This window comes from Pezoporus flaviventris, unplaced genomic scaffold (genome assembly GCF_033815535.1).
Source record: "Pezoporus flaviventris isolate CSIRO_AGI_PZ_B2104156 unplaced genomic scaffold, CSIRO_AGI_Pfla_v1 ptg000002l, whole genome shotgun sequence".
In the NCBI taxonomy this organism is placed as follows: Eukaryota; Metazoa; Chordata; class Aves; order Psittaciformes; family Psittacidae; genus Pezoporus; species Pezoporus flaviventris.
In genome coordinates, this window is record NW_026892550.1 from 7,735,273 (window position 1) to 7,762,447 (window position 27,175).

General features: G+C 42.1%; 1 protein-coding gene across 1 annotated transcript; it reads right to left on the reverse strand.

Annotated features, from left to right (window-relative positions):
* Positions 1 to 16,262: 16,262 nt before the first annotated feature.
* On the reverse strand, positions 16,263 to 23,166 carry GPR78 (G protein-coupled receptor 78). The gene is made up of 3 exons (XM_061468045.1): positions 22,202 to 23,166; positions 21,652 to 21,765; positions 16,263 to 17,759 (listed from the first exon to the last, which is right to left on the reverse strand). Exons 1-3 carry the CDS (start codon positions 22,867 to 22,869, stop codon positions 17,522 to 17,524), a joined length of 1,020 nt encoding a protein of 339 aa, XP_061324029.1. The 5' UTR covers positions 22,870 to 23,166; the 3' UTR covers positions 16,263 to 17,521.
* Between the last annotated feature and the right edge of the window lie 4,009 nt (positions 23,167 to 27,175).

Here is a 27,175-nt window from a genome sequence, read left to right on the forward strand (position 1 = left end):
TAAAAAAATCCCTTCACAAAAACATAGATAAGATTCCAGAACATCGATGCAGGCTTTAACTGGATGGTAAACCTACATTAAGTTCATTTTAAATTGATATTTTTTTAGTTTTTTGTTTTTTTTTTCAGGGAAATGTGTGTTTTATGTTTTTATCACTATGCAACAGGTATGGTGAAGTTAGTCTTAGACTGGATGTGAACTCCTCGTTTCTTACCTACACATAAAAAGAATATCCTGCATGACAGGAAAATAGATTTTTCTTCAAAAATCTAGACCAAAACAGACCAAAGCATCCTATCTTTCCAGACAGTGCATATTCCTTTGAGGACAGATACCTGCTTAGACAAGAGGGCAGAGAATCTGTCCTTGCAGTTGGAGCACATTGGCTCCTTCTGATCACTATCAGAGAGATAAGTAAAGAGTTATGTTCCTATATGATAACGTAAATAACCCCCCCTATTGGGAAACACACTGAAGAGGCTGACAGGACAGGATGTCTGAAAGCAGCAGGATGTCTAAAAGCGTGGTCTCCAAGGGCAGGGGTACTTCATCTTCTGCCTAGCCCCGTGCAGCCTGCAGTCAGATGTTCTGAATACCAGTCTGCCACATTCGTACCTGATGTGCTCAGGTACAGCTGAGGGCACATCTAAGACCAGTTCCTGCTGCGTGCCTGGGCTGTGCATTTTGTGTTAAAGGAAAAGAATGAGGCTGTCCAGATCTAACCAAGTGATGTGGCTGAATTCCTTACAGCAAAAAAGGCTGCAGAGGTTATACAAACAGAAGCTGACTCTGTCCTTGCAAAAGCTGATGTTTTACTGTAAGTTTCTGCAGCCTTTAAGAGTATGGAGTGACATTTTTCCCATACATCCCAATGCTTTTGAGGTGAGCTCTGCTGCAGAACAAATCCTTCACTAGTTGTAATCCCATCATTTTTCCCCTTTTCTGTCTTTTGGTTGTTGACTTTTTTGTTTGTGCATGTGATTTCTCACTTGATTTCCCACCCTTCAGCCCGTCCTATCCTCATGCATATCTCCTCCCTTCCTCCACATTTCAAGCCTCCATCCCCAGTTTAGGTGCTGCATACTTTAAGGCCACACATTTTAAAATACCAGCAATCATAAGTTTTCTTTACCAGGATCCCACAAAACATTGCAAACCACTGACATGTGCTTTCAACAGTGCTATTTAGCATCACTGTAATACTCCAGATTCATATTGTGCTCTATACTTTGTCTCAAGAACTTAATTAATTAAATGATTGTGGTTCATATTCTATAATTTCTTGTTCTCAAGATTATTGTATCCATCTAATATTATTTGTAGCTTGTGTATGCATTGATTTCCGTACACCCCCCCCCAGTTCAACCATCCTTTGGGCCGTTATATCTTACTCATCAGAATCAAATGGGGACAGTATTTTCTCTGCCTTGCACAAGGCAGTACAAACTAGTGATTAACTTGGATAAGCTGTGGAACAAAAAGAGTCTTGTGTCTCATCATCATAGCAATACGCTCAGCATAATTAGCCTTGCCAAGAGTCAGGACTCCTTGGACTCAGTTCAGGCCTTCCAGGACCAGAGCTACTGCCTTTACACATAGCTGCAGTGTGCTATACTCGCTCCTGTGAGTCACCCTGGGTTTCCTAACAACATTGTCTAGAGCTACAGCAGGGCTTTAAGGGGCCACCACCTCAAATGACAGGAGCAGAGCTGTACCCATTCTTTGTGCTTCCAAGGTTATATCCTGCCCCAACAGCATCGTTGTCAGAGATTACCAGTACCCGAGTGTCCTGGGTTCAGCAGTAGCAGTCATTTCTCTCCTTCTTGGTAGCTGGTGCAGTGCAGTGTTTTGACTTTCGGCTTGGGAACAGAGCTGATAACAAGGATGTTTTGGTTTGGCCAAGGACTTTGTGAGCCTCATGCTCTGCCAGGGAGGAGGGGAAGCCAGGAGGAAGCAGAGACAGGACACCTGACCCAAACTGACCAAAGAGGTATTCTGTACCACAGCACGTCATGGCCAGGATGTAACTGGGAGTTAGCCGGAAGGGCTGGGAGACTGCAGGGTTGGAGGAGGTATCGGTCAGAACTTGGTCAGGCTGAGGGGGCTGAGTTATCGGTCGACTGGTGCTGAGGTGATGTATTCTCTTTTGTTATTTCATCATTATTATTATTGGTGGTAGCAGTAGTGATTTGTGTTATACCTTAGTTACTAAACTGCTCTTATCTCAACCCGGGGAGTTGCATTCTTTTCGATTCTCCTCTCTGTCCCTCCGGGAGTAGGGGGAGGGCAAGAAGGGGGTGGGGAGTGAGTGAACAAGCTGCCTGACTGGTTTTAAACCACGACACCAAGTTTGCACATACAGGTTTGTTCTAAACAGGAGAATGGAAGAACTGGCCTGGCTCAGCTTTAGCTCTTCCCCTGCAGCACCTGGGGTGTGGTGGGCTGTATGGCTCCTATACACACCAGCCGAGTAAGCTCTTCACATGTATGTACAATGAGGAAGCACTCAGTTCCTTAAGTTGTCTGGTTAAGGATTATTCAGTATAACAGAATAAACAAGTACCAAGGAAAGATAAATTAAAGATAAGGAAAGATAAGGAAAATTAAAGACAAGGAAAGGTAAATAGACGCTCAGGAATTAATAAGCAAGTGATGAACTTTAACAGGAGTCAGTACATGTTGGTCTCTGACGGGCCATTAAAGCAATGATTTGAGCAGTGTTGAAGAGGTTAGCCTTAATATTGTTCCGTATATGAAACATGGAATGTGATTATCATTAATATTATAGGATACTAGAAGTGACTCCTGGGACCTGAAGACACGCAGGGAAACTTATGCAAAACTTATTACGGCCTGCTTGGGGGAAGGAGCAAAGGGGAGGACAGGGGTGGATCAGGGAAGCACAAGAGTGGGAAAGTCAGAAAGGATGGGTATAAAGGGAATGGCTATATGCAGACAGGCTGCTGGGCAGCATGCTTATCTGACTGAGTCCTGCTCCTGGCCCCTGAAACCTAGTCTGTTTTCATATTAAATCTTTCCTTATCCTTTTTTTCGCCCTATGTATTTACCGCCGCTGACCTAAGTGTGAGTGCTGAAAGGTCAAAGTGCCAGCAACTGGAGAGAGCTGGATGTGTTCATAGTTCCCAAGTGAATATAATCCTAAATCTATCATGTGTGCATGTGTGGTTTACTGGCTAACTCCAGTCTGGATTAACAGGCAAGTAGAAAATGACTTGCATCTGAGAAGACTCAAAGTCCGAGTCAGTGGCTGGGTAAGGAGCTAAGGGTTCAGAGGTGTCCTGAGAGCCTGTGCTGATATTGGAGGGCTCTGTGAATACGAGCATATATGTGAACCCAGGGAGTGGGGGCAGGTGTGCTTTCACTAGTGAACCTCAGTCCTGAGCAACCAGAGGGGGGCAACAGGACTGGGCTCTCCGCGCTTACCTTTACATGAGCACTGTTGGCAAAGCTAGGGCTTTTCAGGCATCATGCATGTGTTCACATGTGTGTGTATGCCACCGTGGGACTCATCCTCACTGCTGGCTGAACCTGAAGTTTGGAACTGCAGTAGTTGCACCGAAAGGTCTGGGACAGGGAGACCTCTGGGTGTCAGAGCACACCCAGAAAAGGGGAATTCCAGGTACCCATTGCCTGGATCTGGCACTCAGAGACATCACAACCTTAACAAGCTTCACTGCATCAACTAGATGAAATCCTTAATAGCTGACATCCAAAAAGCTCCATACTTCTTCATTTCTCAGCTTCCACAGAACTTCTACTTTCAAGCAGGATATAGCATAAGCAGGGTAGATGGGTGGCCTACGAATGACATTATGGTAAATAGCAGCAAAGATAAATTATCAGTTTGTCACCACCATCTATGAATGTTTCAGTTCGTCATGGAGAACAGAAGGTATGGAAGGGTTATTTCATTTACTCTTACGTTAGATTGCCTGTTCTATTCCTCCCTTCCAAGGTATTTGATCCCAGGCTTTACTGTGCGTCTTTCTGTGAAGCTTTGTCCATTTGCCTCTACATGGTTGCCACCTCTGGGTTCTCCTGTAGACCCCCACCTTTCCGAGGGGATAGTTGATCATCTATTGCTTCTCCCACCCATAAAATATTTGAATCCATCCAATCTTGCTTGGCTATTTCTCAGCCTATTATCAGTACTCTGTATATATTGTTTACCTTTCTTAGATGTGTGTTAATGCTGACTGTATCAAATAGGACTATTAGTAGGTTCTGCACAAGGCAGTTCCACCAAAACCTAAAAGCATTAAAAGCAGCTAGGAAAGGGATGATTTGGAATAGAGGGATTTCACCTCCTTTGTCTTTTCATTTCTGTGTTTTAGTAAATCTTGTATCCTTTCCAGGGGGTTAGTGTTAAGTTCTGACTTAGGCTTAAATATGATATATTCACCCCAATTCTAAAAGAATCTTAAAAAATAACAAATCCCAGAGTGATGAGCAGATGTAGCAGCATCAGCTGGATTTAATCATCCGCACTTAAATCACTGCAATAAAATTAATTTTACTAGACCTTATTGCTGGCTGCCTCTTTCCTGATCAGACCTTTTTGTCAGCCTACAGTTCACAGCACAGCAGCAGTCCAGAAATCCTCAGACAAGACTAAATACCAAAATGAGTTTGTGTCTTTGGCAAGCACTCAAAGCAGAATTAAATACAGTACATTTAACTTGCTCGCTTCTCATGATTCTTACTATTGTCAGAGAAATTTAGCAGAAGGATATATCAGACTCGGGCTGCTTTTCATTACTTGGTTCTTTTTATTCTGACTCTGCTGATAGGAGGTTGAACAATAAACAGAAGCAGTGCTGTCTAGATAACTTTTCTGAAGGGCAAACAAACAGAGAGCAATTCAAAATGCTACCTCATGGGCCGTTATTCTCTCCTCCACTTGGTGCTGGTGAAGGTGGCACAGCAGTGTATGGCAGCACATCACACTGCTCCAGTACAAAGTCAGCAGGCACAGTTTCAGGATTTTACAGTCATTTATGTTAATTCAGGAGATATTTTCATTTGCACAGCAGAAACTGTTTTTTAGCTCTTTTCAGTTTCTTCACAGGGCAGAGAAGAAGAGCTGCTCTCAGGACAGACAGGGAGTGAATTAGCAACTGCCTGAAAAGCAATAGCAACTTTTCTCTCCAGAAAAAACCCTTATTCTACCTATCTTTGAAAAAACTTTCCCTCCTATGCTCTGATTGTTCTTCACGCAACAGCAGATATCTGAGGAAGACCCACGAGGGGTTTCTCTTCCAGATTCTAAGTGCTAAGTTAAAAGAGAGAAACATCTGTTCTCTAAACAAATATTTTTAGTTCAAATTAACATACATGTAGATAAGAGAAACTGATGTCTCATATAGATACACAGACTATCTAAAGGTACACAAGCTATGCCAAGATTTGCATTTGTGAAGGGGAACAGATATTTTGGGATGTTTCCCGGTGCCTTTTGGGACCATCTACCTTATGCTTGGGGAGCTTTTAACTTTCTCACAGAGAATTTTCTCAGCAGTGCCTTTTATCTCAGCTTTCAATTTGTTCCCCTTATGACCCGCAAGATTAAACCAGCTTTAGAAACTACCACACAAACACTGAGTACCAGAAATTTGATGGGGACGGTAAGAATAGAAAGTAAAGACCACACAAACAAGAATTTTCCTGTTTTCCTACACTGTACCCAATGAGTTTAACCTAAAATGGATCATGGACTGCAACTTTCTACACATCTCAAATACTTCACAAATTCCTTGTAGTCTGTAGCAGTTATTATGTACTTGCACCAGCTCAGAAGGGGAGGAGAAGTAATGTTCTGGTAGATCTCCCCAGAGCAAACCAGTCCAGCCATACTTCAAAATTAATTTTCCTGTATTGGCTCCAATATTTAATTTAATTTAATTTTATTTTTTTTTGTCATTTTGGCATGTTTTACCAATTTCTTTTCTGTTCTTTCCTCGTACACTGGAAACAAAAGAAACAATGAGGGGGTAGAGTATTTTCCCACTATTAGCATTAGAGTCATAGATATATCTTTCCTTTCTGGTTAAATATAATAAATGTAAAAAGAAAAAAAATAAATTGCAGCTCTTGAAAATATTTAAATTATTGAAATTCAATACAAGTACTGCCAGTGATAATTAAATTCTGTTTTCATCTTCTGACTTGTCATAGATTAACTAAGTCAGTGACCCACAAAATTAGTTCCTTACACCACTTCCAGGTGATCCACCGAACTGATCCTATCATAATGCAGAGGAATGCAGAGAAGGCCTTACCATCTCAGAAAAATTCAACTGAATACATGTCTTTCTTTTAGCATTCATGTTTTCTCTGTGCTTGCTTGGACTAATCAGTAAGAAATGAAGCCACTCAGAATACTTTTCATTACAGGAGAAAATGATATCTATTTAAAATTCAGCCATGATCAAAAGAACAAGTGATACATAGAACTGGATGGCAACCTGGCACCAGATGATAGAACAGGAGCACAAAGAGACAACGGTAATAAATATGATTCCACATCCAGAAGAATTTTTGCAAAGTAACATACACCAATCATAAGCACACAGTATTATTTAAACTTCATCTTTAAAAGATAGACCTGACATGAGAACCTTGTTATCCTCTCAAAGGCTGCCTCATATTACTCCCACATGTAAAGCAGCAAAGCAGGATTACTGCTAAAGGGTTACCGGTAATGCATTTTGAGGTTTTTACTTCAAGATGAGGCCTAAAGGTGACTCTTCCTGACTCCCATAAAACAAGAAAAATAATAAATAAGTCTGTGAATCATAGAACTGAATGTATAACAGCTACAAGGGAAAATAAATGTGCTCAAAAAAGATCTGTGCGGAGAACTAAAGGTCTTTCTTTTCTTCTGATCACAGATGGAGTATTAAAAATTAATGTAAGCTCTACCAGAAAAGAACTTGACAGTCCTATTTTCAGACTCGTTTTGCTTCATCTCTTCTCTCTGTCTCATAGAACGTTAATGCCAAAACATTCAGAAGTCCTCCTCTAGGGCCTGCTTTGCACATTCACAGAGGTGCTGGGAAGCATTTTGAAAAAGTGACTTAGAATGCCTTAGTTTGTAGACACCCAATGGGGGAAACGCTTTGGGCCTCCATTCCTTGGAAGCAGATCCTTGGCACTTCCCAAAAAATAAAAAATCAGTCCTTCCAAGGTTGAAGCTCTCCAGAAAACTGGGTTAAAGTCAGACAGCAAGGACCGGTAGTTATTTTGGAGGATATTGGAGGATTTCAACTTCAGAAATAAACTTCCAAGTCAAATCAAGACCCAAGCCTCACTGCAAAAGCCATGAGAAACAGGTGGTTCAACTGCTTAGTTAAAACTGAATGTGTTTAAAGGTATTTAGGCACTTTAAAATTGCATATCAGTGTACTGGCAGTCTATGTCCAACTAAATCTGGTCTGTGATAACTTTCAAGTGTCTTAAGATTTGTTTTGAAAGTTCCAAGTCTTTAGAATGTCACAACCTAATTTCCCCCTAAATAAGGAGTCTTTTAACAGATTATGAGGAATTTTAGTTCAGTTTTTATTTTCTTCTTTCACTCAAAGAATTTACAAACCATGAGTGGAAACTGCAGAGACTGAACAGAAAACAATTGTTGTAAGGTCCATTTTTTCCAGACAATCTTTGGAAGACATTATCTCTAGCCTGTGGTATTCAGGCAAGCTCCACTTGTCATGCTTGGATTGACATGCTGAATTGCCCACAAAGGACAAACACCAAAGGTGCTGGATAGGGTTAGCAAAGGTGGAGAGACCAGGTTGGAGGCCACCCTTGGGATCATGCAGGATTCGAGCAGCCAGTATATTCAGCAGCATGATGCCTGGCTCCTCCAAGCTATTGCAAACACCCTGTCTGCTCGAAAGCAAGCTGACCTCAAGGCTGTTCTCTCAGTTTTGACAAAGTCTCTCTCTATATGCATGACCCATATACAACATCTCAGCTTCCTAAGTTATTGTACAGTCACTAGTTCCTAGATATGGATATATATTTCAAATGTAGTTAGTAACAGTATCTGGGGGGGTTGTCACTGGTTCATGGGATTTGTTCCAGGGTTCATCTAGAGACTTAAAGTCCCACACAGCACTACTACATGCCACCCTTCTGTCACATTATTGTACATCTAATGACATAGCAGCATTCCAGTATATGAAGGAAGCCTACAAGTATGCTGGAGAGAGACTCTTCATTAAGGACTGTAGTGACAGAACAAGGGGTAATGGGTTCAAATTTAAACAGGGAAAATTCAGGTTACACATAAGGAAGAAGTTCTTTACTGTGAGGGCATTAGAACAGGTTGCCCAAAGAAGCTGTGAATGCTCCACCCCTGGCGGTGTTAAAGGCCAGGTTGGACAGAGCCTTGGGTAGCATGGTTTAGTGTGAGGTGTCCCTGCCCATGGCAGGGGGGTTGGAACTAGATGATCTTAAGGTCCTTTCCAACCCTAATTATTCTATGATTCCATGAGTGTGTTCCCCTCAGGAAAAACATTAACAAGTTGGAAGGGATTTGAAGCGAGGAAACAAATAGGATGGAGGCTTCATCATTGACTCATCATGACAAATTATTTGAGCTGCCTTTTTCTTCGACAAATAATGACTAATTGGATATTCAGGATTCTTAAAAAAAAAAAAAAAGGGCAAGTTGTACAGGACAGTCCAATAGGCTGTAGGGTCTTAATTATCAGCCACAGGCTAAACTCAGGGAAAAGGCCCATCAATTAGTCAAATCTTTGTCCCCTCTTTACAAAAAAAGCCATAATTTTGGATTAAATTTGGATTATAAGATCATCTCATGCTACTGATAACATGACATTGCTCTGCTTAAAAGGTTGACCCAGAGCTGCTAAATTTTGTACAGATATGAGAAACACCTTATCATTCACATATCAAACTAATCTCTATGGGAGAGGTTTCATCTGCACATAAGGTTTCAGCACAAGGCCCTTAGCAGCTCAAAAGCTGTCACTGGTTGTCCTAGCTATTAGCTCCCTGAGCTACTACGACAGTGAGCTCCTTACAACAACAGGGGATTTGTATTTTTCTAATTTCCCTGAATTGTTCATTTCCCCAAATTATCCTCTACTCTTCTACTACAATTAAGGAACAAAAAAGACACAGTGGCTCATTGAAAAGATTAACTTTACTTATCAAAATTCTGATTAGTCAGGGCCTTCCTTTAAACCACTGCTAAGCAGGACACCTTAGGAGCACAGCTATGGAGAGAAATACCTGCAGGAGCTGAATGTTTTCTATTTTCCTACAGATTTTCATGTTCAACAGCTCTCAATAGCTCCTTCTGTCTCCTTGAAGTAAGCTACATTGCACCAGGAGGCAAGTCCAACCTCCAGTTTTCCTTTATAAGGAAGTCAGGACGTCGAGAAGCCTTGATAGCTCAGAGCAAGCCATTTACATACTCCATCTTATGTTGGACCTGTTTAGCTTCAAGTTGCCAAGCAACGGCTACCCTCAAGACTCAATCAATGCAGCAGCGATATGGGAAATTACAAGGCAAAAGGTCCTGTGGCACATTTATCTGTTCATATCATGTACAATTGAAAGCCAAAAGGTGACTGACACTCTAAGGGCTGAGCCTGAGAGCATCAGCATTGGAGGTAGAGGCTATGAGCTGTCAGGGCAATAACAGACATCCAGCCACTGCAGAACAAGCCTAGAGAAACCCACTATGCATCCACATTGGAGAAGTTACATTTTCATCCAATCTTCCCTTCATAAGGCTTATTGAGACAGTAGGTGGGAAGAATTTTATGAGGAATTCATGCTCAACACTTTGATTTAGCCATAAATGGATATCTGGTAATTTTACCTGAAAGTGAAAATGTGACAGTTCTCATATTATTACTGTGTGCCACTGACTACAGGAATTGGTAGTCTGTAATCCCAAGGGACAAAATAGATTCAGTAATATTCTTGGTCTGATTCCTTTTCCTGCTTCCTTTGTCAAACACAAAAGAGTGAGTGGCACGGCTTGCTTTCTGCATGTTACAATCCTGCTCAGCTGCACAGAATTGAAAACTGAAAAGGCTGTCACTGGAAAACTAATGAAAACCAATTAAAAAAAGCCCACAGAAAACCAAAAACACAGAAAAAAAAACAGTGAGAATACCACAACAACAGCCTGAGGGAAAGCATCAGAAAAGAAGGGGTCTGAATAGTCAAGCTTTCAGGAGACATGAGAAACCAGGGTAGGTAGAGACTTCAAGAGGTGATAAAAGTGGAGGATATATGGGGATTGACCGAGCTTTCAGCAGTTGCAAAAGGAGGGCAGGGTAGCAGAGGTGGAAGAGAAAATGCTACTGTTCCTGTGTCTGTTCAGCTCTAAGTTACTGAAAGACATGAGAAAGCTTAGGAAAAAACAAGGTTCAGAGGTGTAAGTGAGTGTCAGAGGACTGCAGTGTGGCTTTGTCTATAGCCATACCATCTGCCTTTTCAGTATGTTTAATATCTTTATGTTACTATTTGAAGAAAAACCCCTCTTACATTACATTTCCATTCAGTGCCATTAACATGCTTTGTTAGCATATACAAGAATCCAAGGACTGGTTTGCTTTTATTCTTATTCTTATTTAATTCAGTGTTTAGACCTCTTAACTGAGCTGGTCTTAAAAGGTCTTTTGGAAAGGTTTCTGCAAATTCAGACTTGGACTCTACTGATGAAAACCTTCAAGTAAAATCTTGGCTTATTTCCACCTGAAGTCAGTGAAGTCAGGATCTTACCCTTAAGATATTTTCCCCTTTAGTTATGGCTCTGCCCACTAACAAAATGAGTGTGATGTAATACATAGATCAGGTGTAAGCAGCCCTCAGAAGAGAAGCAAGGGTATCATCTCTCTGAAGTAAGTGCCCTACCCACCGAACTTCACCATCACATACATGGAGTCTATGTTCTCTCATTCATACACAGCATCTCAAATTCTTGATTGTACAGAGGAAGAGCAAGAGGCTTTTCTACCTAACTTCTAGCCTTGCCAAAGTGACTTTCTTCAAGGAGAAGTGAGACACTAAACTGAGCTTTCACACCCAGAGAAGACCATTGAAGCTCTGCCTAGAAAAGCATGAAAGGGAGCTGTGGCTTCAACACGTGCAACTCTGTTTTATGAGTAGAGGGTGTTGCTTTTTACATGGTACTGGTAAGCTCCTCAGGATGGGCAGAAGAAAATCTTGTTCTTGTGTCCTGAATAACTTTCTCCCAGAAATTTAGCTGCACTGTTAACTCTGAGGTATCCCAAGCCATGATGAGATGCACATTTTGAAATGCCTGAGAAACTCATCAAAAGACAAATTCAGGATGAAAGTGTTTGTCTTCCGTTCCTGGGTACCTTCTATAAACTGCATTTCACACAATTTGATCCTTTCTTGGCTGTGTGGTCTTTCATCTGCCTTTGGCTCAGGTCTCCTGAGAAAAACAGTTCTAGTGCTTCCTTGGCTTCCAGCAAGGTAGTGAGAATAAAAAGATAATGAAGTATTCAGACGACTGGTGGGGAGCCAAAAAGGTATTTTAAATGCCTAAAGTAGGCTTCATCCCAAACAACAACAATAAGAGTCTGATTAACTGCAAAGCCAGACTTCAAGCTGAAGGACAGTCTAAGCACCCATAAGGAGTGATCAGCAGTCATTTGTAGAACAAAGGTCCTGCATCACCAATCTACATTTTGTTTTACCACGCATAAGGACATATTGAAACAGAAAACCTGAAAGATGTTTAAATATTCTCATGAAGATGCATACACAAACTCAATATCCAGACCCATGCCATGGAGCAAGGGCACTGAGCTATGTACTGGATTTCAATAAAACATCCTGAAAACATGCACTATTGTTGATGTCTGCAAGCAAAGAGAACAGAGTGATTGGATATGTAATGGTAGGAATTATAAAATTGAGAAGACAGTGGTAATGAGTCTGCCACTTAAGGTCAGGCTTCACTGAAGTGCAGTTAGAATGCCAAGCCTTCAGTTACAAAAGATCAAATTGAGAAAGTGAATTAAGTACAGCTGCTCTAGGGTTAGGAGCATGAGGAGCATGAGTCTTCTTGGAAAGCATCTCAAGGTTTCAATCTGTTTGGTTTAGGAAAGGAAACTTGGAAGATCAAACAGATGCTGGATAATTTACTCCAAGTTTGCTGGATACAAACCTGTATTTGCCACGTGCAAACAGAAGGATGCAGTGAAATGGATGAAATGCACAACAACTTGGGTAATGTCACAAAAGGGATGTTCTTGAGTTTTGTTTGGAGAACCTCTATTGCCTACAGTGGACTGTCACACTTGTGATAGTGGATTGGGATGATAAATGAAGATTCTTCAGTTATGATTTGCAACATTTCTGAAGGCATCTGCTTAAAAAAGTGGTGTGAGTACACTGGAACTATCTGTAGTTCCCAACACTCAAAAATACTTTTAACCATATGTACCCTATGACATCTAACATACATGTTTTGCAATATGTTTCACTGGTGTACAGAATGTATGAGAAGCCTGGCTGGGAGCAACTTATGGTTCATGCATTGCTCACTTACGGAAAAGAGCAGAAGCACCTAGTTTGCACCACAAACCCTCATGTCCTGGGAAGGAAAACATGTTGATAAAAGGAAAGGGCATTATATGCAGAAATGGGACCAGCCATTTGGCCTGTATCACACTCATAAGCCACAGGGAAAAGCAGCTCCAGCTCAGAGAAGGAGCTGGTTGCATAAACTGTGCCAGGTGACATTTTGTTCTCCCAAGATTCTGGCACTGAAAGATATTCCTGTATTTGCAACCTTTCTTAAGGTCATCTCTGCTGTGTCTCCAGCTGAGCCATTAAATATTAATTGAACCTGCTTCCCAAAAATAAAAAGCAAAACCTCTAATTTACTTGTGTAATTAACACCTCCCACAAACCAGGTGTCCCCCTGAAGCATACTGAACAAGCAGTTGCTCTTCACAATCCTGAAATATGCTATGTGCTTTTGAGACAGACACACAGAGTTACTAGTTCATTCTGCATGCACAAGCACATGTAATTATTTGTGGGGGAAAAAAAGCTGTAAATACAACAGAAAATATGCATTCCAGGTGATGTAGTCAAACCTTCCCACTCACACAAGACAGTTCTTTTCTTGGGGTTTTTTCTCTTCTTTTTCCGTTCTTTTTAAGCACTATGCCTCGATGAGTTTGAACATCTTGTCACTGGTCATTTTATTCACCAAGATTCAATACCGCTAAATTTCTCAAAGAGCTCAAATTTTAACCCATAGTTATAAAAATCACAATCCTGCTCTGGTTGTACAAGAGCACAGGCATTAAAGAACTTTGGTTCCCACATGCTTAACCATGGAATACTACTGACATTACAATTAGCTCTGAAATTGAAGTACCAGCATTACTCATGTGAAGACAAGGTAAATATGTATTCAGTAATCACTCAGCTGCATAGATTATTTGCATAAGTTTATTAGGTGCTGATTTTCTCAGATGAATAATATGCCTGCTCTTCAGCATGGCTAAAGAATTTGTGAAGTGAAACTTCACAGAACACAAGGTTCTCATTGCTCAGCTGCCATCTAAGCTCAGAGACACATAAGTTTCCAGTATTGCACAACCCAAGAAAGCAAGTTTTGGTTTTGCACTTGGATGGAAGCACATCCGTCTTGTCAGAATTCAGCAGGCTGGGATACAGCTCATATCTAAACCTTTTGGGAATATCTAGTCTAGGTGCTGCTTCACCTTTATTGCCTCAGAAACTCAGTCTGTCAGTCTCAGAGTTTATCTGCAATATAGGTGCTAGGAAAAAAAAAAGGGTTTATTTCCTTTGAAGAGGTGCCACTCTTTGTGATAAAAACAATCATCAGAGCACTCACCTAGGAAATAGGGCATGCAGACTTCTTTCCTCTGAAAAAGCAGATTCAGAACTCCATTCTGGATCTCACCAGAAAGTATCCAAGTCATCAGGTTTGGAAATACTTTGGTAGAGGTGTGTTAAAGAGTTGAATACCGCCTCAGTTGCAACATGGACTAATTAAAGTTTTGTTGTGTTGCAGAGCTTAGAACACTGCAGTTAGGAGGAGGATGTCACCCAGGTATAGCGCAGCTCTCAATTTCAGCCTACTGCCAAAATACAATTTTGGAGAAGGGAAGAAGAAATGATGCTTCTCTCACACGCTGTTTTAACAACTCACAATCATTTTCGCTAAGCAGTCACTAGGTGGGTGGCAGCTCCTACTCCTAGAAATGTGGTGGTATTGGGTAGTCCTGCTGGTCCCCATGGAATTTCCAACTCCACAACTCACCTGCCAGGTATTTGCCAGTCTCTTGTCTCCCAGCAAAAGCCATTCCAGGCTATTTGGCAGGAAATCCAGTTTCCTGGAGCACTACCTTTGTGTTGTCAAGAGTCCATGTCAACAGCAAGATACCATTTTGGCTATCACACTTTAGCTTTGTTGGAAACCTTCTGATCCAAACCAAACTACAGACAGGATTGCGTATCCAATGTTTGTTTTATCTAAAATGTTGATAAGAGGGAATCCACAACCTTGCCACCTCTGGTGAATGCTCCCTTCATGTAAGATATATGTTCTCACTGCCAGTACAGCACTAAATCATTTGATCCTTTTTGCAGCATCCCCAAAAATGGGGGCAAAGTGTGTTTTCCGCCTACCTCCTCCTATCCCCGAATAAAACAGAGCATGGTGAATGAAGCAGCAAGCTTCATTCAAGTTTTGCCTACATCAGGAACCTGGGGGAATGAAACAGAGACTTCTCACTAAATGCTTCCTGCTTGGTTAGAAAAGTAGAGCAAGCCCTTCTCTGGTGGGGAGTGAGAAAATGAGAGAAAGAAAAATTTACCTGCAGAGCTGGCTGTGCATGTCGAGCAGAGGAAGATGTCTTTCGGTAGGCTAAGCAAGGCAGTTAATAGCAAATCGATACAGATAGGACTACAGCTCTCCTTGCCCTTCCTTAGCTTCTGGTCTACAGCATACTGCAGGTCTTAGCTTCCTAATTCTCTATGAAATCAAATCTAAAGGATGTTCTGCTACACCCAGCATAGGCTTAAAATATTTTCTTTTCTTTTGGTTGTTTGTTCCCATCTAGACCTGAGCACCTCCAGAAATATTCAATGTTTTGTGAGGTTGAGCAGTATTGTAAAGTGTGTGCATGAAAACCATTTTAACTGGCATGAATAAGATTTGTTAATTAATAGCAGATGTAGCAGTTTAGCTATGTTCTATACCTTTATATTATGTTTTATACCTTTAAAATGTGGCTTATAGTTTAATAGCTATAAAGTTGGGTTTTTTTTCCTTTACTATTTTCTTGATTCTAGAATAGAAAAAAAATCAAAGTAAAGCTTTATTTCATTTGTATATTTTGGAGGTGACAATTTTATACACTTAACTATGTGTAACATATTCTATTTGTACAGTGAGCACCATTTGTTTAGGCAGCCAAAGGTAAGCTAACAATTGTAGGTATCATTAAACTCATTCACAGGTAAATGCTCTAGTCTATCAAAACCTTTTGGCACAAAAATGACTAAAAAGTGACTGAAAATTTAGCATCCACCCCCCACAGATATATGTGGTTCTTGTATTGCAGCTGAAATGAAAGACTGAAGCGCTGGGGTTTTGTAGCGGGAGGCATGTGGAGGCAGACAGGAGGGCAGTAAAACTGGAAAGATTCCATAGACGACTTTTTTTTTTCTGAAATACTGTATTTACACAAAATTAGAGAGAGTACAAATACTGTTACTAAGAAGACAAAACCATTCTAGTACATTCAATTTAAACGCAGGCAGAACTATAGATGCGAAACACAGAGGCCTAAGGTACTTGCAAGGAGGGCAAAAAAGTGCCAGAAGGGCCTCAGAGATTAAAAGCAGGACATAAGAGAACATAGTATTTGTCACACAGCATCACCTTTCCTTGATTTCACTGGGCTTGCAATAAGATGCTCTCCTTCCTCATTGTGGGTGGTGAGGAAAACCCTCTTGATGTGCAGACTACTCGACACTGATTTTAAAACACAGTTAAGTGTGTGCTTAATTTTTAGCATGGGAATAGAGCTGTTAACTTCAAATAAAATTAGATTTGTGTCTAATCACATATTTACATGCTTAGTTTGACCAGGAATAGCCTTCTCAATGCTTCAAAAGGTCAAGTCCATTGTTACATAAAAAATAAGTGTTCTTTACCATCTTCTTTTTTTTTCCCCCTTAAAATATACTTTAGAATTTCTTTAATTTTACCCTTATGTAATCAATTAGAAAATAGTAGCTTACTGAATGCCATAGAATATTTTGGTTCATGTCATATAATCAAAGGAATATAGTTAAAAAATAATTCCCACATTTTTCCAAAGCCTGCTTAGATTTCAAAAGAAATAAAAGAGAAAAATACATGTAATAATAAAGCAGCTTTGTATTTCTGGGCATTTGGCAGCAGGTCTGTTATAACATTTCTCAGACATCTCTTGGTATCAGTTAAAATCAACAGATTAATTGATCATTACAAAAGAAAAGATTGTACAATATTATTACAATCCACCAAATATAGCCAATGCATGAAATATTTTACATATTAAGTATCCCTTAAAAAGAATTAACGTATTTTAGCCTGTTCTTTGAAAACACATAGCTTCTGAAGTAAGATATCTTAAACACAGTGGTATCTGTCACTTCTACTGTCTAACTGCTTTTTTTTTTCTGAATAAAAGCTTGTTTGAATAGGACTACTAGCTCAGTGATGGAACTACAGTGCTATTTAACTAAATTCCTTATACATCTTTGTTACTGTTGCTGTTATTGTAATCACATACCACTGAAGTGCTAAATATTAGTAACTCAGATATGTGGACTTTGGTTATGCTTGATAGAATACCAGCATATCAAATGTATGTACCACTTCCTAAAGGCTATGTTACAATCATGATGCTTAGTAATAAATAATAGTAACAACAATCTCAGATTCAAAGTGCTGACTCACTTGAGGCACCAATACAATAAACCAATCAATTAAAAGACTTATTTGTAATGTTCAAAGCTAACAGAGCAGATCCTGGGCTGCTGAGTTATACGCGCAACAAGTCCGACTCTGAACCTCTCCTTCCACCCTGGGGATTCCTGTGGTCCCAGAAGACACTGGAATGTCATGTCTGATGTGGAGTGCTCCAAATCATACAAGTCTTCAGACATGAAACGTTAAAAGCTCTCTAAGCTTCTCTAAAGCCTCCAAAGGCTCTCTTTAAACCCCTCAAGCCTACTCCGTTCACAAAGGGACATGACTTTGCCAGATATTGTACTTGGCTGCAGACCAGGGCAGAGCCTCTCATGAAAGTCCACAATTAAATGCATTGCACTAATGCAGCTTTCATACCCTGAAGACACTGTCACCACTGTTGGCTTTAGAGGGAAAGGCAGCTTTCCAGCAGCAGCAAACACCTGTCTCCCTTGAGGGGGAATGCTTTGCATGTCGTTAGTTTGTTCTGTGCAAGCAGTAATCGTTTTCGGTGTCAAGAGAGCTGTTGTACCCCGAGGATGGATACAGGTCCCTCTTAAGTATTCTATTGACGATGTTGATCAGAACTTTTTTGTACTGTTGACGTAAAAGTGAGTAAACAAATGGATCTGATGCAGCCTTACTGTAGGTGAGGCACTTGCTTATAATTCCCCAGTAGTAATTTATGGTAACAAAAGGAAGGAGCTCTATCAACCTGTTAAACATTAAAGAGAGATGGAAACACTTGAGTGTTATATTCACACTGAGACCAGTGCTCAACTCATGCCTCATGAAACATTAAGGTAGCACTTATTTTCTTACAGTGCACAGTCCCTGAAGAAGAAGGGCCCTGTACTTACTCCTTGTATTCAATAAAGTCAAAGGAAACTTTCCTAGCAAGGCCACTTGGAGACAAGGATTATTCCCTCTATGGAAAGAGAGAAAAAGCGTGTTTTCAATGTTAATGCTCCTGTGCATCAGAGATAAGAAAGTGCTGCAGTTTATTGCTCACTTTCTGAATTTTGAGGGTTGTGCTGACAAGTGGTGAAAATCTCAGTGACATAATTAATTAATTAAATAGTTAAGTGACTTTCCCATGGCAAGCCTGAGATAGGCAAATATGACTTGTGGCATTCAGGCTCACTCAACTCAGCTGCATAAGTATAGCTGTCTATTGACACTTAAGACAGTTGGGCATAACACCCTTGGCATCAGGCTGCTGCTCCTGGAAGTTGTGGGTCTCCTCTGGGTCCTGTGTCATATCTGTCAACCCACATAGAGGTTTTGGATACTATGCAGCATCTCAAATGACACCAGGAACCTTGTCTAGGTCATAGAATCCACCCCCTCAGGTACAGAACAGTGAATCTGCGTTACACCACTGCTGTGAATTATCACATATGCAAAGAGAATTCCTGGTAGACCGCTGTATTATGAAGAACACGGCACCTGCAATCCCATAGTATGCGTAGGAGCACAACTGCATATACTTACCTAGGAAAGTTTCTGTGTGCACTTGTCTTACTGCTAGTTTGGCCAAAGAAAACAAGGAGACAACAGTTTTATCATCATTATATGAACATCCAGATGTCTCCAGACCTGTGTCTCCTACTCTGTGCTTCACGGTTGATTTAGTGTCTTCAGCACCTCGGTTGAGATGGGTGTATTAATCAAGGGGGAAGAAACTGCAACTAAGTTAAACAATTTTTACACAGAAATGAGAGCAAACCTTCAGACTGTTTCAGCAAACATCTGGCACACAGCTTATCTGCAGCAGGCAAACTCTCCAAGAGGGTAGAAAGAACAGGGTGAGAAGTTTTTATTATCTGTACATCTTTGGTGATGTACAGTGAAGCCTTTTGCAGGAGCAAGAATATATTGTTTTGCTATATTCATTCCAGAAGTGAAAAAAAGTACTATGAGATAAAATAAGCCTTTTCTGTAGCCTAAAAAATCACTGTTTGAAGATGTTAGATCAGAAGCTTTCTCGAGGCTTGAAGAACCTTCTGGCCTCTTTCCAAAGTGCAGAGCTTCCAATGTGCAGGGTGTTGACTTTTGAAGCTGTTCCAATCCTTCTGCATGGAAAAACTGACTTACCACCTCTAGGACTGAACATTGCAACAAGGGGTTGAACTCTGACAGAAAAAATTCTCATTTTTATGTGTAAAAGTGAAATCACTCTTATGGCAAGTGCATTTAAAACCTGATGACTTTTGTTTAAAGCTGCTTGGAAAAAATTCCAGTCAATTCAAAACAGAGATAACAGGAAGACACAAAATGTGAGAAATAAATAATTGTATAATAAGTGACACTTGGTTGTTTATCCCATCCTGCATATTGTTCCAATACAAGAAATACACATTTGATATTTACACAATTGATGTTTTTATAAAGACAGTAAACAAGAAGAGTAAGGTATCTTTCAGTCATGGAAATAGATGTATTACTATGTGTTCCCTTTAATGTGTTATGGGCCCAAACATAATTGCACTGAAGCCAAGAGAAGAAAAATTACACAGATTTTAATAAGATAAAGGGCCCGGCCAAATCAAGTCAGCCTGAGAAATATCCATCTGAATACATCTTAGTATCATTTTCTTGTTTTCAGTGCCATTACAAAAAAGATGAAATTCATCTGTCAGCTTTAGTGAACAGATGAATATATTGCTAATGATCCTAATCTCATTCAAGTTTCTGAAATGAGAAGCAAATACTGAGCACAAAACGCAACCTGAGTCACGGGGCCAAAAAGCAAGAAAACAGGGAGGGTGTCTTTCACATTGTCTCCATTGAGATTGCTTCAGTGCCACCCTCCTGGAAATCAGAAGTGGGGAAGGAAGGTGAAACAGGCATGGCAGCAAGTCCTCCAGCCTCACTTCCACCACCTTTTATCTACTGCTGCCTGGAAACTCTCTTGCCATTGGGGCAAAAAGCCTTTGAGGATGTCCTCCCCAGACCCTCGCCCATTTTGCTGTCACTGACCAACTTGGTCCTTGTGGCTGAGATAGAAGCTGTGCCTTGACACACACATTTACGCAAACCAAGTCTCAGCCTTCTCTCTAGTGACACATAAGGAACCAGTTTTTCACACATAGAAAATGCACCATCTCACATTTGCCAAATGCAAGGTCTGAAGAAGGAAGTCTCTTTTATTTTAGAAGTTTATGAAAAGTATCTTCACCCTGAAAAAAGTGGCAGTGTTAGAATTTGCTGAGCTTGGTAATGTTCAGATGGAAAGAAGATGGCAAAATCCACTTTGCTCAATATAATTTTATCCTGATTATGGCAAAAGTGAATAGAAAATGACTCAGAATGTACTGAACAGTGATCAATTAACCTTTTTACTCTGTGATGTAATGTTAATATTTGTAACAACCCTTTCAACTGCAGAAAAAAAGAAACAAACCAGTCATCCAGGCAATCAGTCAAGAATCCCTTCAACGTATAAATGGGAACTGAAATACATGTCATCCTAAAGGTTAAAAAATGTAGTAATTTTTGAGCACAGGCCTAAATCTGTGCAAGAAAAGGGCAAAGGCAAAAATCATAAATGGCGTGTGTGTATGCTGCTGTGTAGGATCAGCACACTAAAACTGGCTGATTTCTATAAGCCAGGGTGGTTGCAGACCCTGGCAGCTTGGTAGCAACCTTGAGGAGCCTTCATGAGGGTTGGTTTGGGGACTAGTGCACCTTCCTCAACAGAAGGAAGTATTTGAAGGTATCTTGCACACACTGTTAAGTGGGAAATAGTGTAAAAAATCACTTGTGAAAGAAGATGTAGCCCATTTTAGTCCAGAGATGAAAGGCTAAACCCTGCGGTGCTGCAATTCAGTGTAGTAACATTAGCTTCCAGCTCACTGGTGTACGCAAGTTATGAAAATAATAGCCATATGTTCTATAAAGACTATACAAGTATGGAACAAGAACAATGCATGACTACTTAAAAAGGTGCAGACCATCAGGGTGGATGCCAGTAACTCTGGACAGTTGAGGCGCATGGTGTTTCCTATACATTTTAAAAATCTAATGATTGGTTTCCCTGGGAGATAACTCTTACACCTCATCACAAGGCCATGCTGCATCATTGGCAATGCATTTACAGCCATTAATGTTTCCAGACACAAAGTTTATCTGACAAGTTATCAGCCTGGAGAAACGTAAATTATGTCACCTCAGCTGCCAATAACAGCAAGCCTGGCCTTATGCCTTGAAAGAGCAAAAAAGACCTGAGTTGATCAGGAAAGCTGTCTGCTTTCCTCTCTATTGCTCAGGTTGTGCTAATAAGGAAGGGTGGTGAGGCTTTTCAACTGCCTTCATCTCCCACTGGCATGTAATTAATTCCTGGTACTTGTCCTAAAAGCCTCTTGCTCTTGGCAGAGGTGCCCAGACCTGGCTGCAATAGAGAAAGGAAAGCCAGAGGCTGGGTGTGCAGGCAGAGTCAGTCTGTGTAAGCTTGTGTGAGTGTATGTGAGTGTGCTCTGCCACTCAGAACCAGCCCCGGGTCTCCACTAGGTTCTGGTACCCCAAAATTAGCTGTAGCCTCCTTCCCCCGGGCACCTGCACATCAAAGCGCATATTAGCTCCCCACCCCAACAGGCGATACTAACCTGGTGATAATGTAAGGACCAAAACAGATCACAAACGACCCTATAAAAATACTGATTTTCTTGGTAGCCCGCTGCCTCCTCCGTTTCTGCTCATTAAGACAGCGCTGCTTCACACTGCGAAGGGAAAAGAGCAGTTGGTGGGTTAAGGCAAGAAGCGGGGAGGCGAGAGAGGAGCCCAGGGGAGAGAGGAAGGACCCGCTCCCGGACCGAGAGCATATGCACCCGGAGCGGGAAAGGCAGGGCAGCCCCTGAGGGCAGCCCCTGCCCCGCCGAGGATGGGGACTATCGCACTCACCAAAGCAGCGATTTCCGGTTAAAAGGGAGCACCCGTCAGAGCGGGATTAGCATTTAAATAAAGCGGGTTACAAACGCACAACCCACCGTTTTCTGGCACTATGAACAGCGTCTGAAAGTAGAGGCAGAAGCGGTCGCCATGTGGCCGTGGCAGGGGAGGGTAGGACGGGGTGCTGGGGGAGTCAGGGCATTCTCTCCGCCCGGGGTACCTACCGGGGGTGCCCCGGGGCTATGCATACGAACACACACGCGTTACCTGGGGTGGATATCCACCAGCAAAACCAGAGTCTGCATGGTGATAATGTCTATCCTCTTGCAGTGGAATCGTGCAACTTTCAGCACCTTTAAATAGGTGAAACACAAGATCACCAGTGATAGCATGAAACTGGTGGAGTGAAAGACGATGGTGAACACTGTAAATCTTCTCCGCTCTGTCTCTTCCTTCAGGTGCAAGGTGCAAGAGGCATAAACGCTGCTGTAGTCTACCCACGAGTAAAACAAGGATACCAAGGGGAACGTGAGGGAGTGGAGCCACGAGTAGCCCATCAGTATCACAGCGTCCTTATACCGCATCTTGCTAGTGTAGCTTAAGGGGAACACCACAGCAATCCATTTGTCGATGCTGAGTGCTGCCATGCTCAGCATCGTGTTGGAAGTCAGGAAAGTTTCCAGGAAACCCACCGCTTTGCAGACGCAGCCCCCGAGGGGTTGCTGGCTCCTCAGGATCCCCAGAAGGGTAAAAGGCATGTTCAGGACGGTGAGGAGCAGGTTGCAAAAGGATAAGTTCACCAGGAAAACCCCGGCGACCTGCTTGCGGATCTCCGTACTGTAGACGAAGCATAGCAGCACCAGGAGGTTGGAGAGCAGGGAGACAACCAGCACCAGCACGAGGAGCAACGCCAGCAGCACGCCTGCCAAGTCCATCTCTCAGCGGGTCGCCGGGAGCGGGCGAGGGCAGGAGGAAGGGGGCACCCGAGCCGGCACCGCAGCCTCACCTGCCGCCGCCCGCGGCCGCCCGCGCATGTTGCCGGCGGCGCGGACAGGGGGCAGGGGCCGGGGCAGCGGGGTATAGGGAGGGCAGCAACGGAAGGGAGGCAGAGCTGAAGGTGCAGAGAGAGGGGCGAGGGGAGCAGGGCTGGCAGAGCGGAGAGGACCCGCGGGGGAGAGGGGTTCCCCGACAGCGGTGCCAAGTGGCGGGGGAGCGGGGTCCGGAGGAGCGGTTTCCGGAGGAGCGGCGTCGAGGCACCCGGCTGCAGGAGCCGGAGGTAAGGGGGAGATCGGGGGAGCCGGCAATGGGAGCCGGAGCTAGCGGGGACGGGGCACCCGGAAACCGGGGCTAGCGGGGACGGCGTGATGCGGCCCGGAGCCGGGCTGGGTCTGGGGGGAGCCGGGGCGCGGTGCTCGCTGCGCGCTGTCCTCGGTGCTGAAGCGGGCGCTGCTCCGACGGCCGCGCCTCCCTGGCCTCAGGCTGCGGTCCGCCTCGCCCCCCGCCCCGGCGCCCGCTCCATGTCCCACCGCGGCTGCCCCTCCGCCGGGCGCACGGCCTCCTTCAGGCAATGAGCATCTTCCTCCGGTGCCCAGCCCCTGAAATACTCGAGCCTCCGAGCCTCCCGCGGCGACTCATGCGCAGACGAGTGGCTGCGAGGCACAGGCTCAGCCAGGGATCGCGGATCTGTCTGATCCACTCCTGGACCGCAGGAGAGCGCAACAGGAAGCCCAACTTTCCGCTAATGCGCAGACCAGGATCAGACCTTGCTGGCAACGAGTTGCTACTAGTTTAATCCCTGCGTAGGGCTCAGGCACACCCTGAGCGCATCGGCTGCTTCCAGCATTCCTGGACACTGGCGAAAAGCCAGCGCCTGTGCCCCTGCTGCGACTGAGGGATCACTTGCCCTTTCTCCTCTTTTTATCTCTTAGCACCTAGAGGAACTATGGTTGCCCACCCCCTGCCTATTAACACTGTTTACCCACCAGCCAGCAGTGAGAGATGTTGCTTGCTTAGAGACTTTGACCACTTGGACTCATTGAACAAGTGCCCACATTAGGGTGATGCTGGCACACTTTGTGGAAAACCGAAGTGTCTCTCTTACCATTCTCCATTTACATTGTTAACATGACAGTATAATGGTTAATTTAGTTATCACATTGTGGCAAAGGCTGAAAAGACAGAAAAGAAAGAGTGCAGAAATTCTCCCTCAGCATTTGCAAGGAAAGTGGATTACACAGCTAATTCCAAAACCCACCATAAATCTTTGCCTTTGATTAAAAATAAAAGAAAAAGAAAAAAAGAGGGAGTAAGTTTTGGTGCATCAAAACACTGGTACAGAAGAAAGCTGCCACGTCTAATCACTATCACATTTTACAGTTGATCGCCAGAACTGACATGAAGAAAAAGGAGAAGAAAAGGTAGCTTTCCCACTATCCAAAATGATTATTAATATCCTAAGGAAATGTTGTATTGTATGTCTTGTCCCCACAATGTAACCTTGTCACGCAAGTATGACCACTGTGTGAATAACTGCACACAAAACTACTTGAAAGAGCCTGAAAGCAGTGTATTTTGTTTTTGTTTTCCAATAGCAGTTACACATTTTGGATCAGGCCCTAATTGAAAATCTTGTTATGGTAAGTTTTGTGTCTTAAGGAAAGAGCAAAGCAGCAAGACACGAGATGTGTTATTTGGAAGAGAACCAGTACTGTATTATTCCTCAGGATGGAAAGAAAATTAAGGTTTTCTTTGATCAGAAAGCTGTCATTTCCGAAGTTATAAAGGAGCAGATACAGTTGGCACTGCTTATGTGTGATGAACAAAAATCCAATACTTATCTGTGTAAGCATTTAAGAAAAAAAATAGTCTATAACAGCCTGACAATACCAGTTCTTTCTGAGTTCAGTTGTTGCATTTATATCATCAGGGAATCAACACTGCAGAGCCAGACACTGCACAGAGGGTTGGGAAGAACTGAATTGTCATGGGAGAAGCTGTCTGTATCTGTGTGGAGCAGAGGTTCTGCAATTACTCCTTCTCTCACATCAGCAATTCTTAAGGTTCCTATTAGTCAGAACCCATCTATGGCTTACCTTTCATTTAATAGTACCACAAGGTTATGGAGCTTTTATGCTAGCCATCTGGGATTAGAGACTGTCTGTGTAGTGATGTCAGGTGGGATAGACGCTATTTTATAACATCACAGAGGCAACCTGTGCTGTTCTCTTACCGTGATAGCTACTTGAGAAGCTATTTCCGGTTGCATGCAGACAGAGGGCACATACACACATAATTTGTCTTGTACAACCTTTTCAGATGAAGAATGCTAATGGAGAAAGAACACATCAAAATAAGACAAGGGGAAAAAAAAAATTGACAAGTGGCAGAATGCCATGAAAGGAATTATGCTGCTTTTTCACATGTACAGTGAATTAATTGTATGTTCCTCTTCAACAATATGCAGGGCTCAAAGAACCCAGCAGGGATGACAATGTTAGATTTTCCCATTTGTTTTCAGTGAACCATTGCCAAAGTGATAAACTAAGCATATACATAACCTCCTGTGGGATGTGGGTCTTCTGCTGATCCTTTCCCATTTACAGGCAGCAACCCTCAACACTTCATACTGGCTGCCTTTCAGTCTGATGTTCAAATGCCCATTTACAGCTTATGAGGCTGAAAATAGTCACTTATGTGAGACTGGAAGCCTTGAACTTGCCACTGTGGGTTTGCAAAAGTAGGTATCTGCCACCTTATCCCCTGAAAACACAGGTAATCCCGTTATCTTTCGCATGTAAGCAGACATCCATAAATCACTGCAAATAACTCATTAAACGCACATATTTTCACCATCAAGATCTTACAGTGTTTACTTTCATAATCAAGGATGCTGTCTTGATTGAAACTGGCGACTGTGGAGACTGCTGCATTACAAATAAGCAAAGGAAAAAAAAGAGGCACTTGTCATTAATTATCCTTTAATAGACACAGACTATTAGTTAACACAGATTAGGTAAATACTTGAGAGTCTTATTCTAAGATCTGCATCATTCATTAAATCTACACATTCATCTGTTCTAAATATTGACTGCAACTTATTGGGTTTAATGGTTAATGGACTGTATTCTTTGGAAAGGAATAGGGGATAATTCAAATTCCCTTTTAGTTTCACTCCAGGAGAGATGTGTCATGCAAATTACAATCTAGATCACAACTGAGCATAATTCATCCTTAATCAATGTATTCTGCAATGACTAGAAAAACATTTAATTTGGTTCTAATTTTAAGAAAGCACTATGAAAGAAGGAGATCTCAACCAAATTATACCAAATAACTTGTAAGCACAGAGAAAAGCAACCCTTTCCCCCAGATTCTCGTATGATGGGTGAAGAGAGGGAAATTAAACTTTATTAACCAATATGGGGGAAAATGGAATGACTCATAGAACTGATGTTAAAAACAAAGCTTTTAACTTCTAGGCCACTTGCTAAAAAGGGACCTATTTCAAAACTGAGCAAGAATGATAATATCCATGAGATTTTTCAGTATGCTCCGTAAACAGCTCTGGTAATTGTAGTTCCCGACAACCACATGGAAATATCTTCTCACCAGCACAACGGCAGTGGGTATTTTGTTGTTGCATTAGTTTTAGTTAATGAAACTTTAGTGAAGCTAGAGCCCTTGAGTCCATTAAGACTCCACAGCAACTTATTTTCTTTTTTAATCCCTTCATTTATTTTTTATTCCTTCTTTCTTTTCAGAGTCCTGCCTTATGATTTGAACTATAGGGTCTTTGAGCAAGCAGGACATCCTTACCCGGTATACAAATACAGCTTTTATTCTTTCTGGAACTTTAAGACAAATAAGCAAGCAGATAGTAGTACTGTGATAACTAACATGCTGTTAGCGTCTTCAGAAAAGATGCAAGGCCTGCCTCAGTCTAATACAATTCTGCAACACTATTCCTGTGGCAGAATTCCAATGGGCACATTTACCACCTGTGGAATAGCTTTGTCATACTCCTAAAATGGAGTAAAGCTGAACTGAAAGGTCTACACATTCCTCCTGTAGACCCTCAATTTGCAGGGAAAAAAAATGGAGTAGTAAAAAACATACGTATTTGTCATAAGTACTGCATAACTACATAACTTCCTGAGAAGGGAGAAAAGAAATATGAAGTTCAACCATGCAGCACTTCTGCAGATTTAAATTACTTCCAATTGCTTAAATATTGTTAGAAGG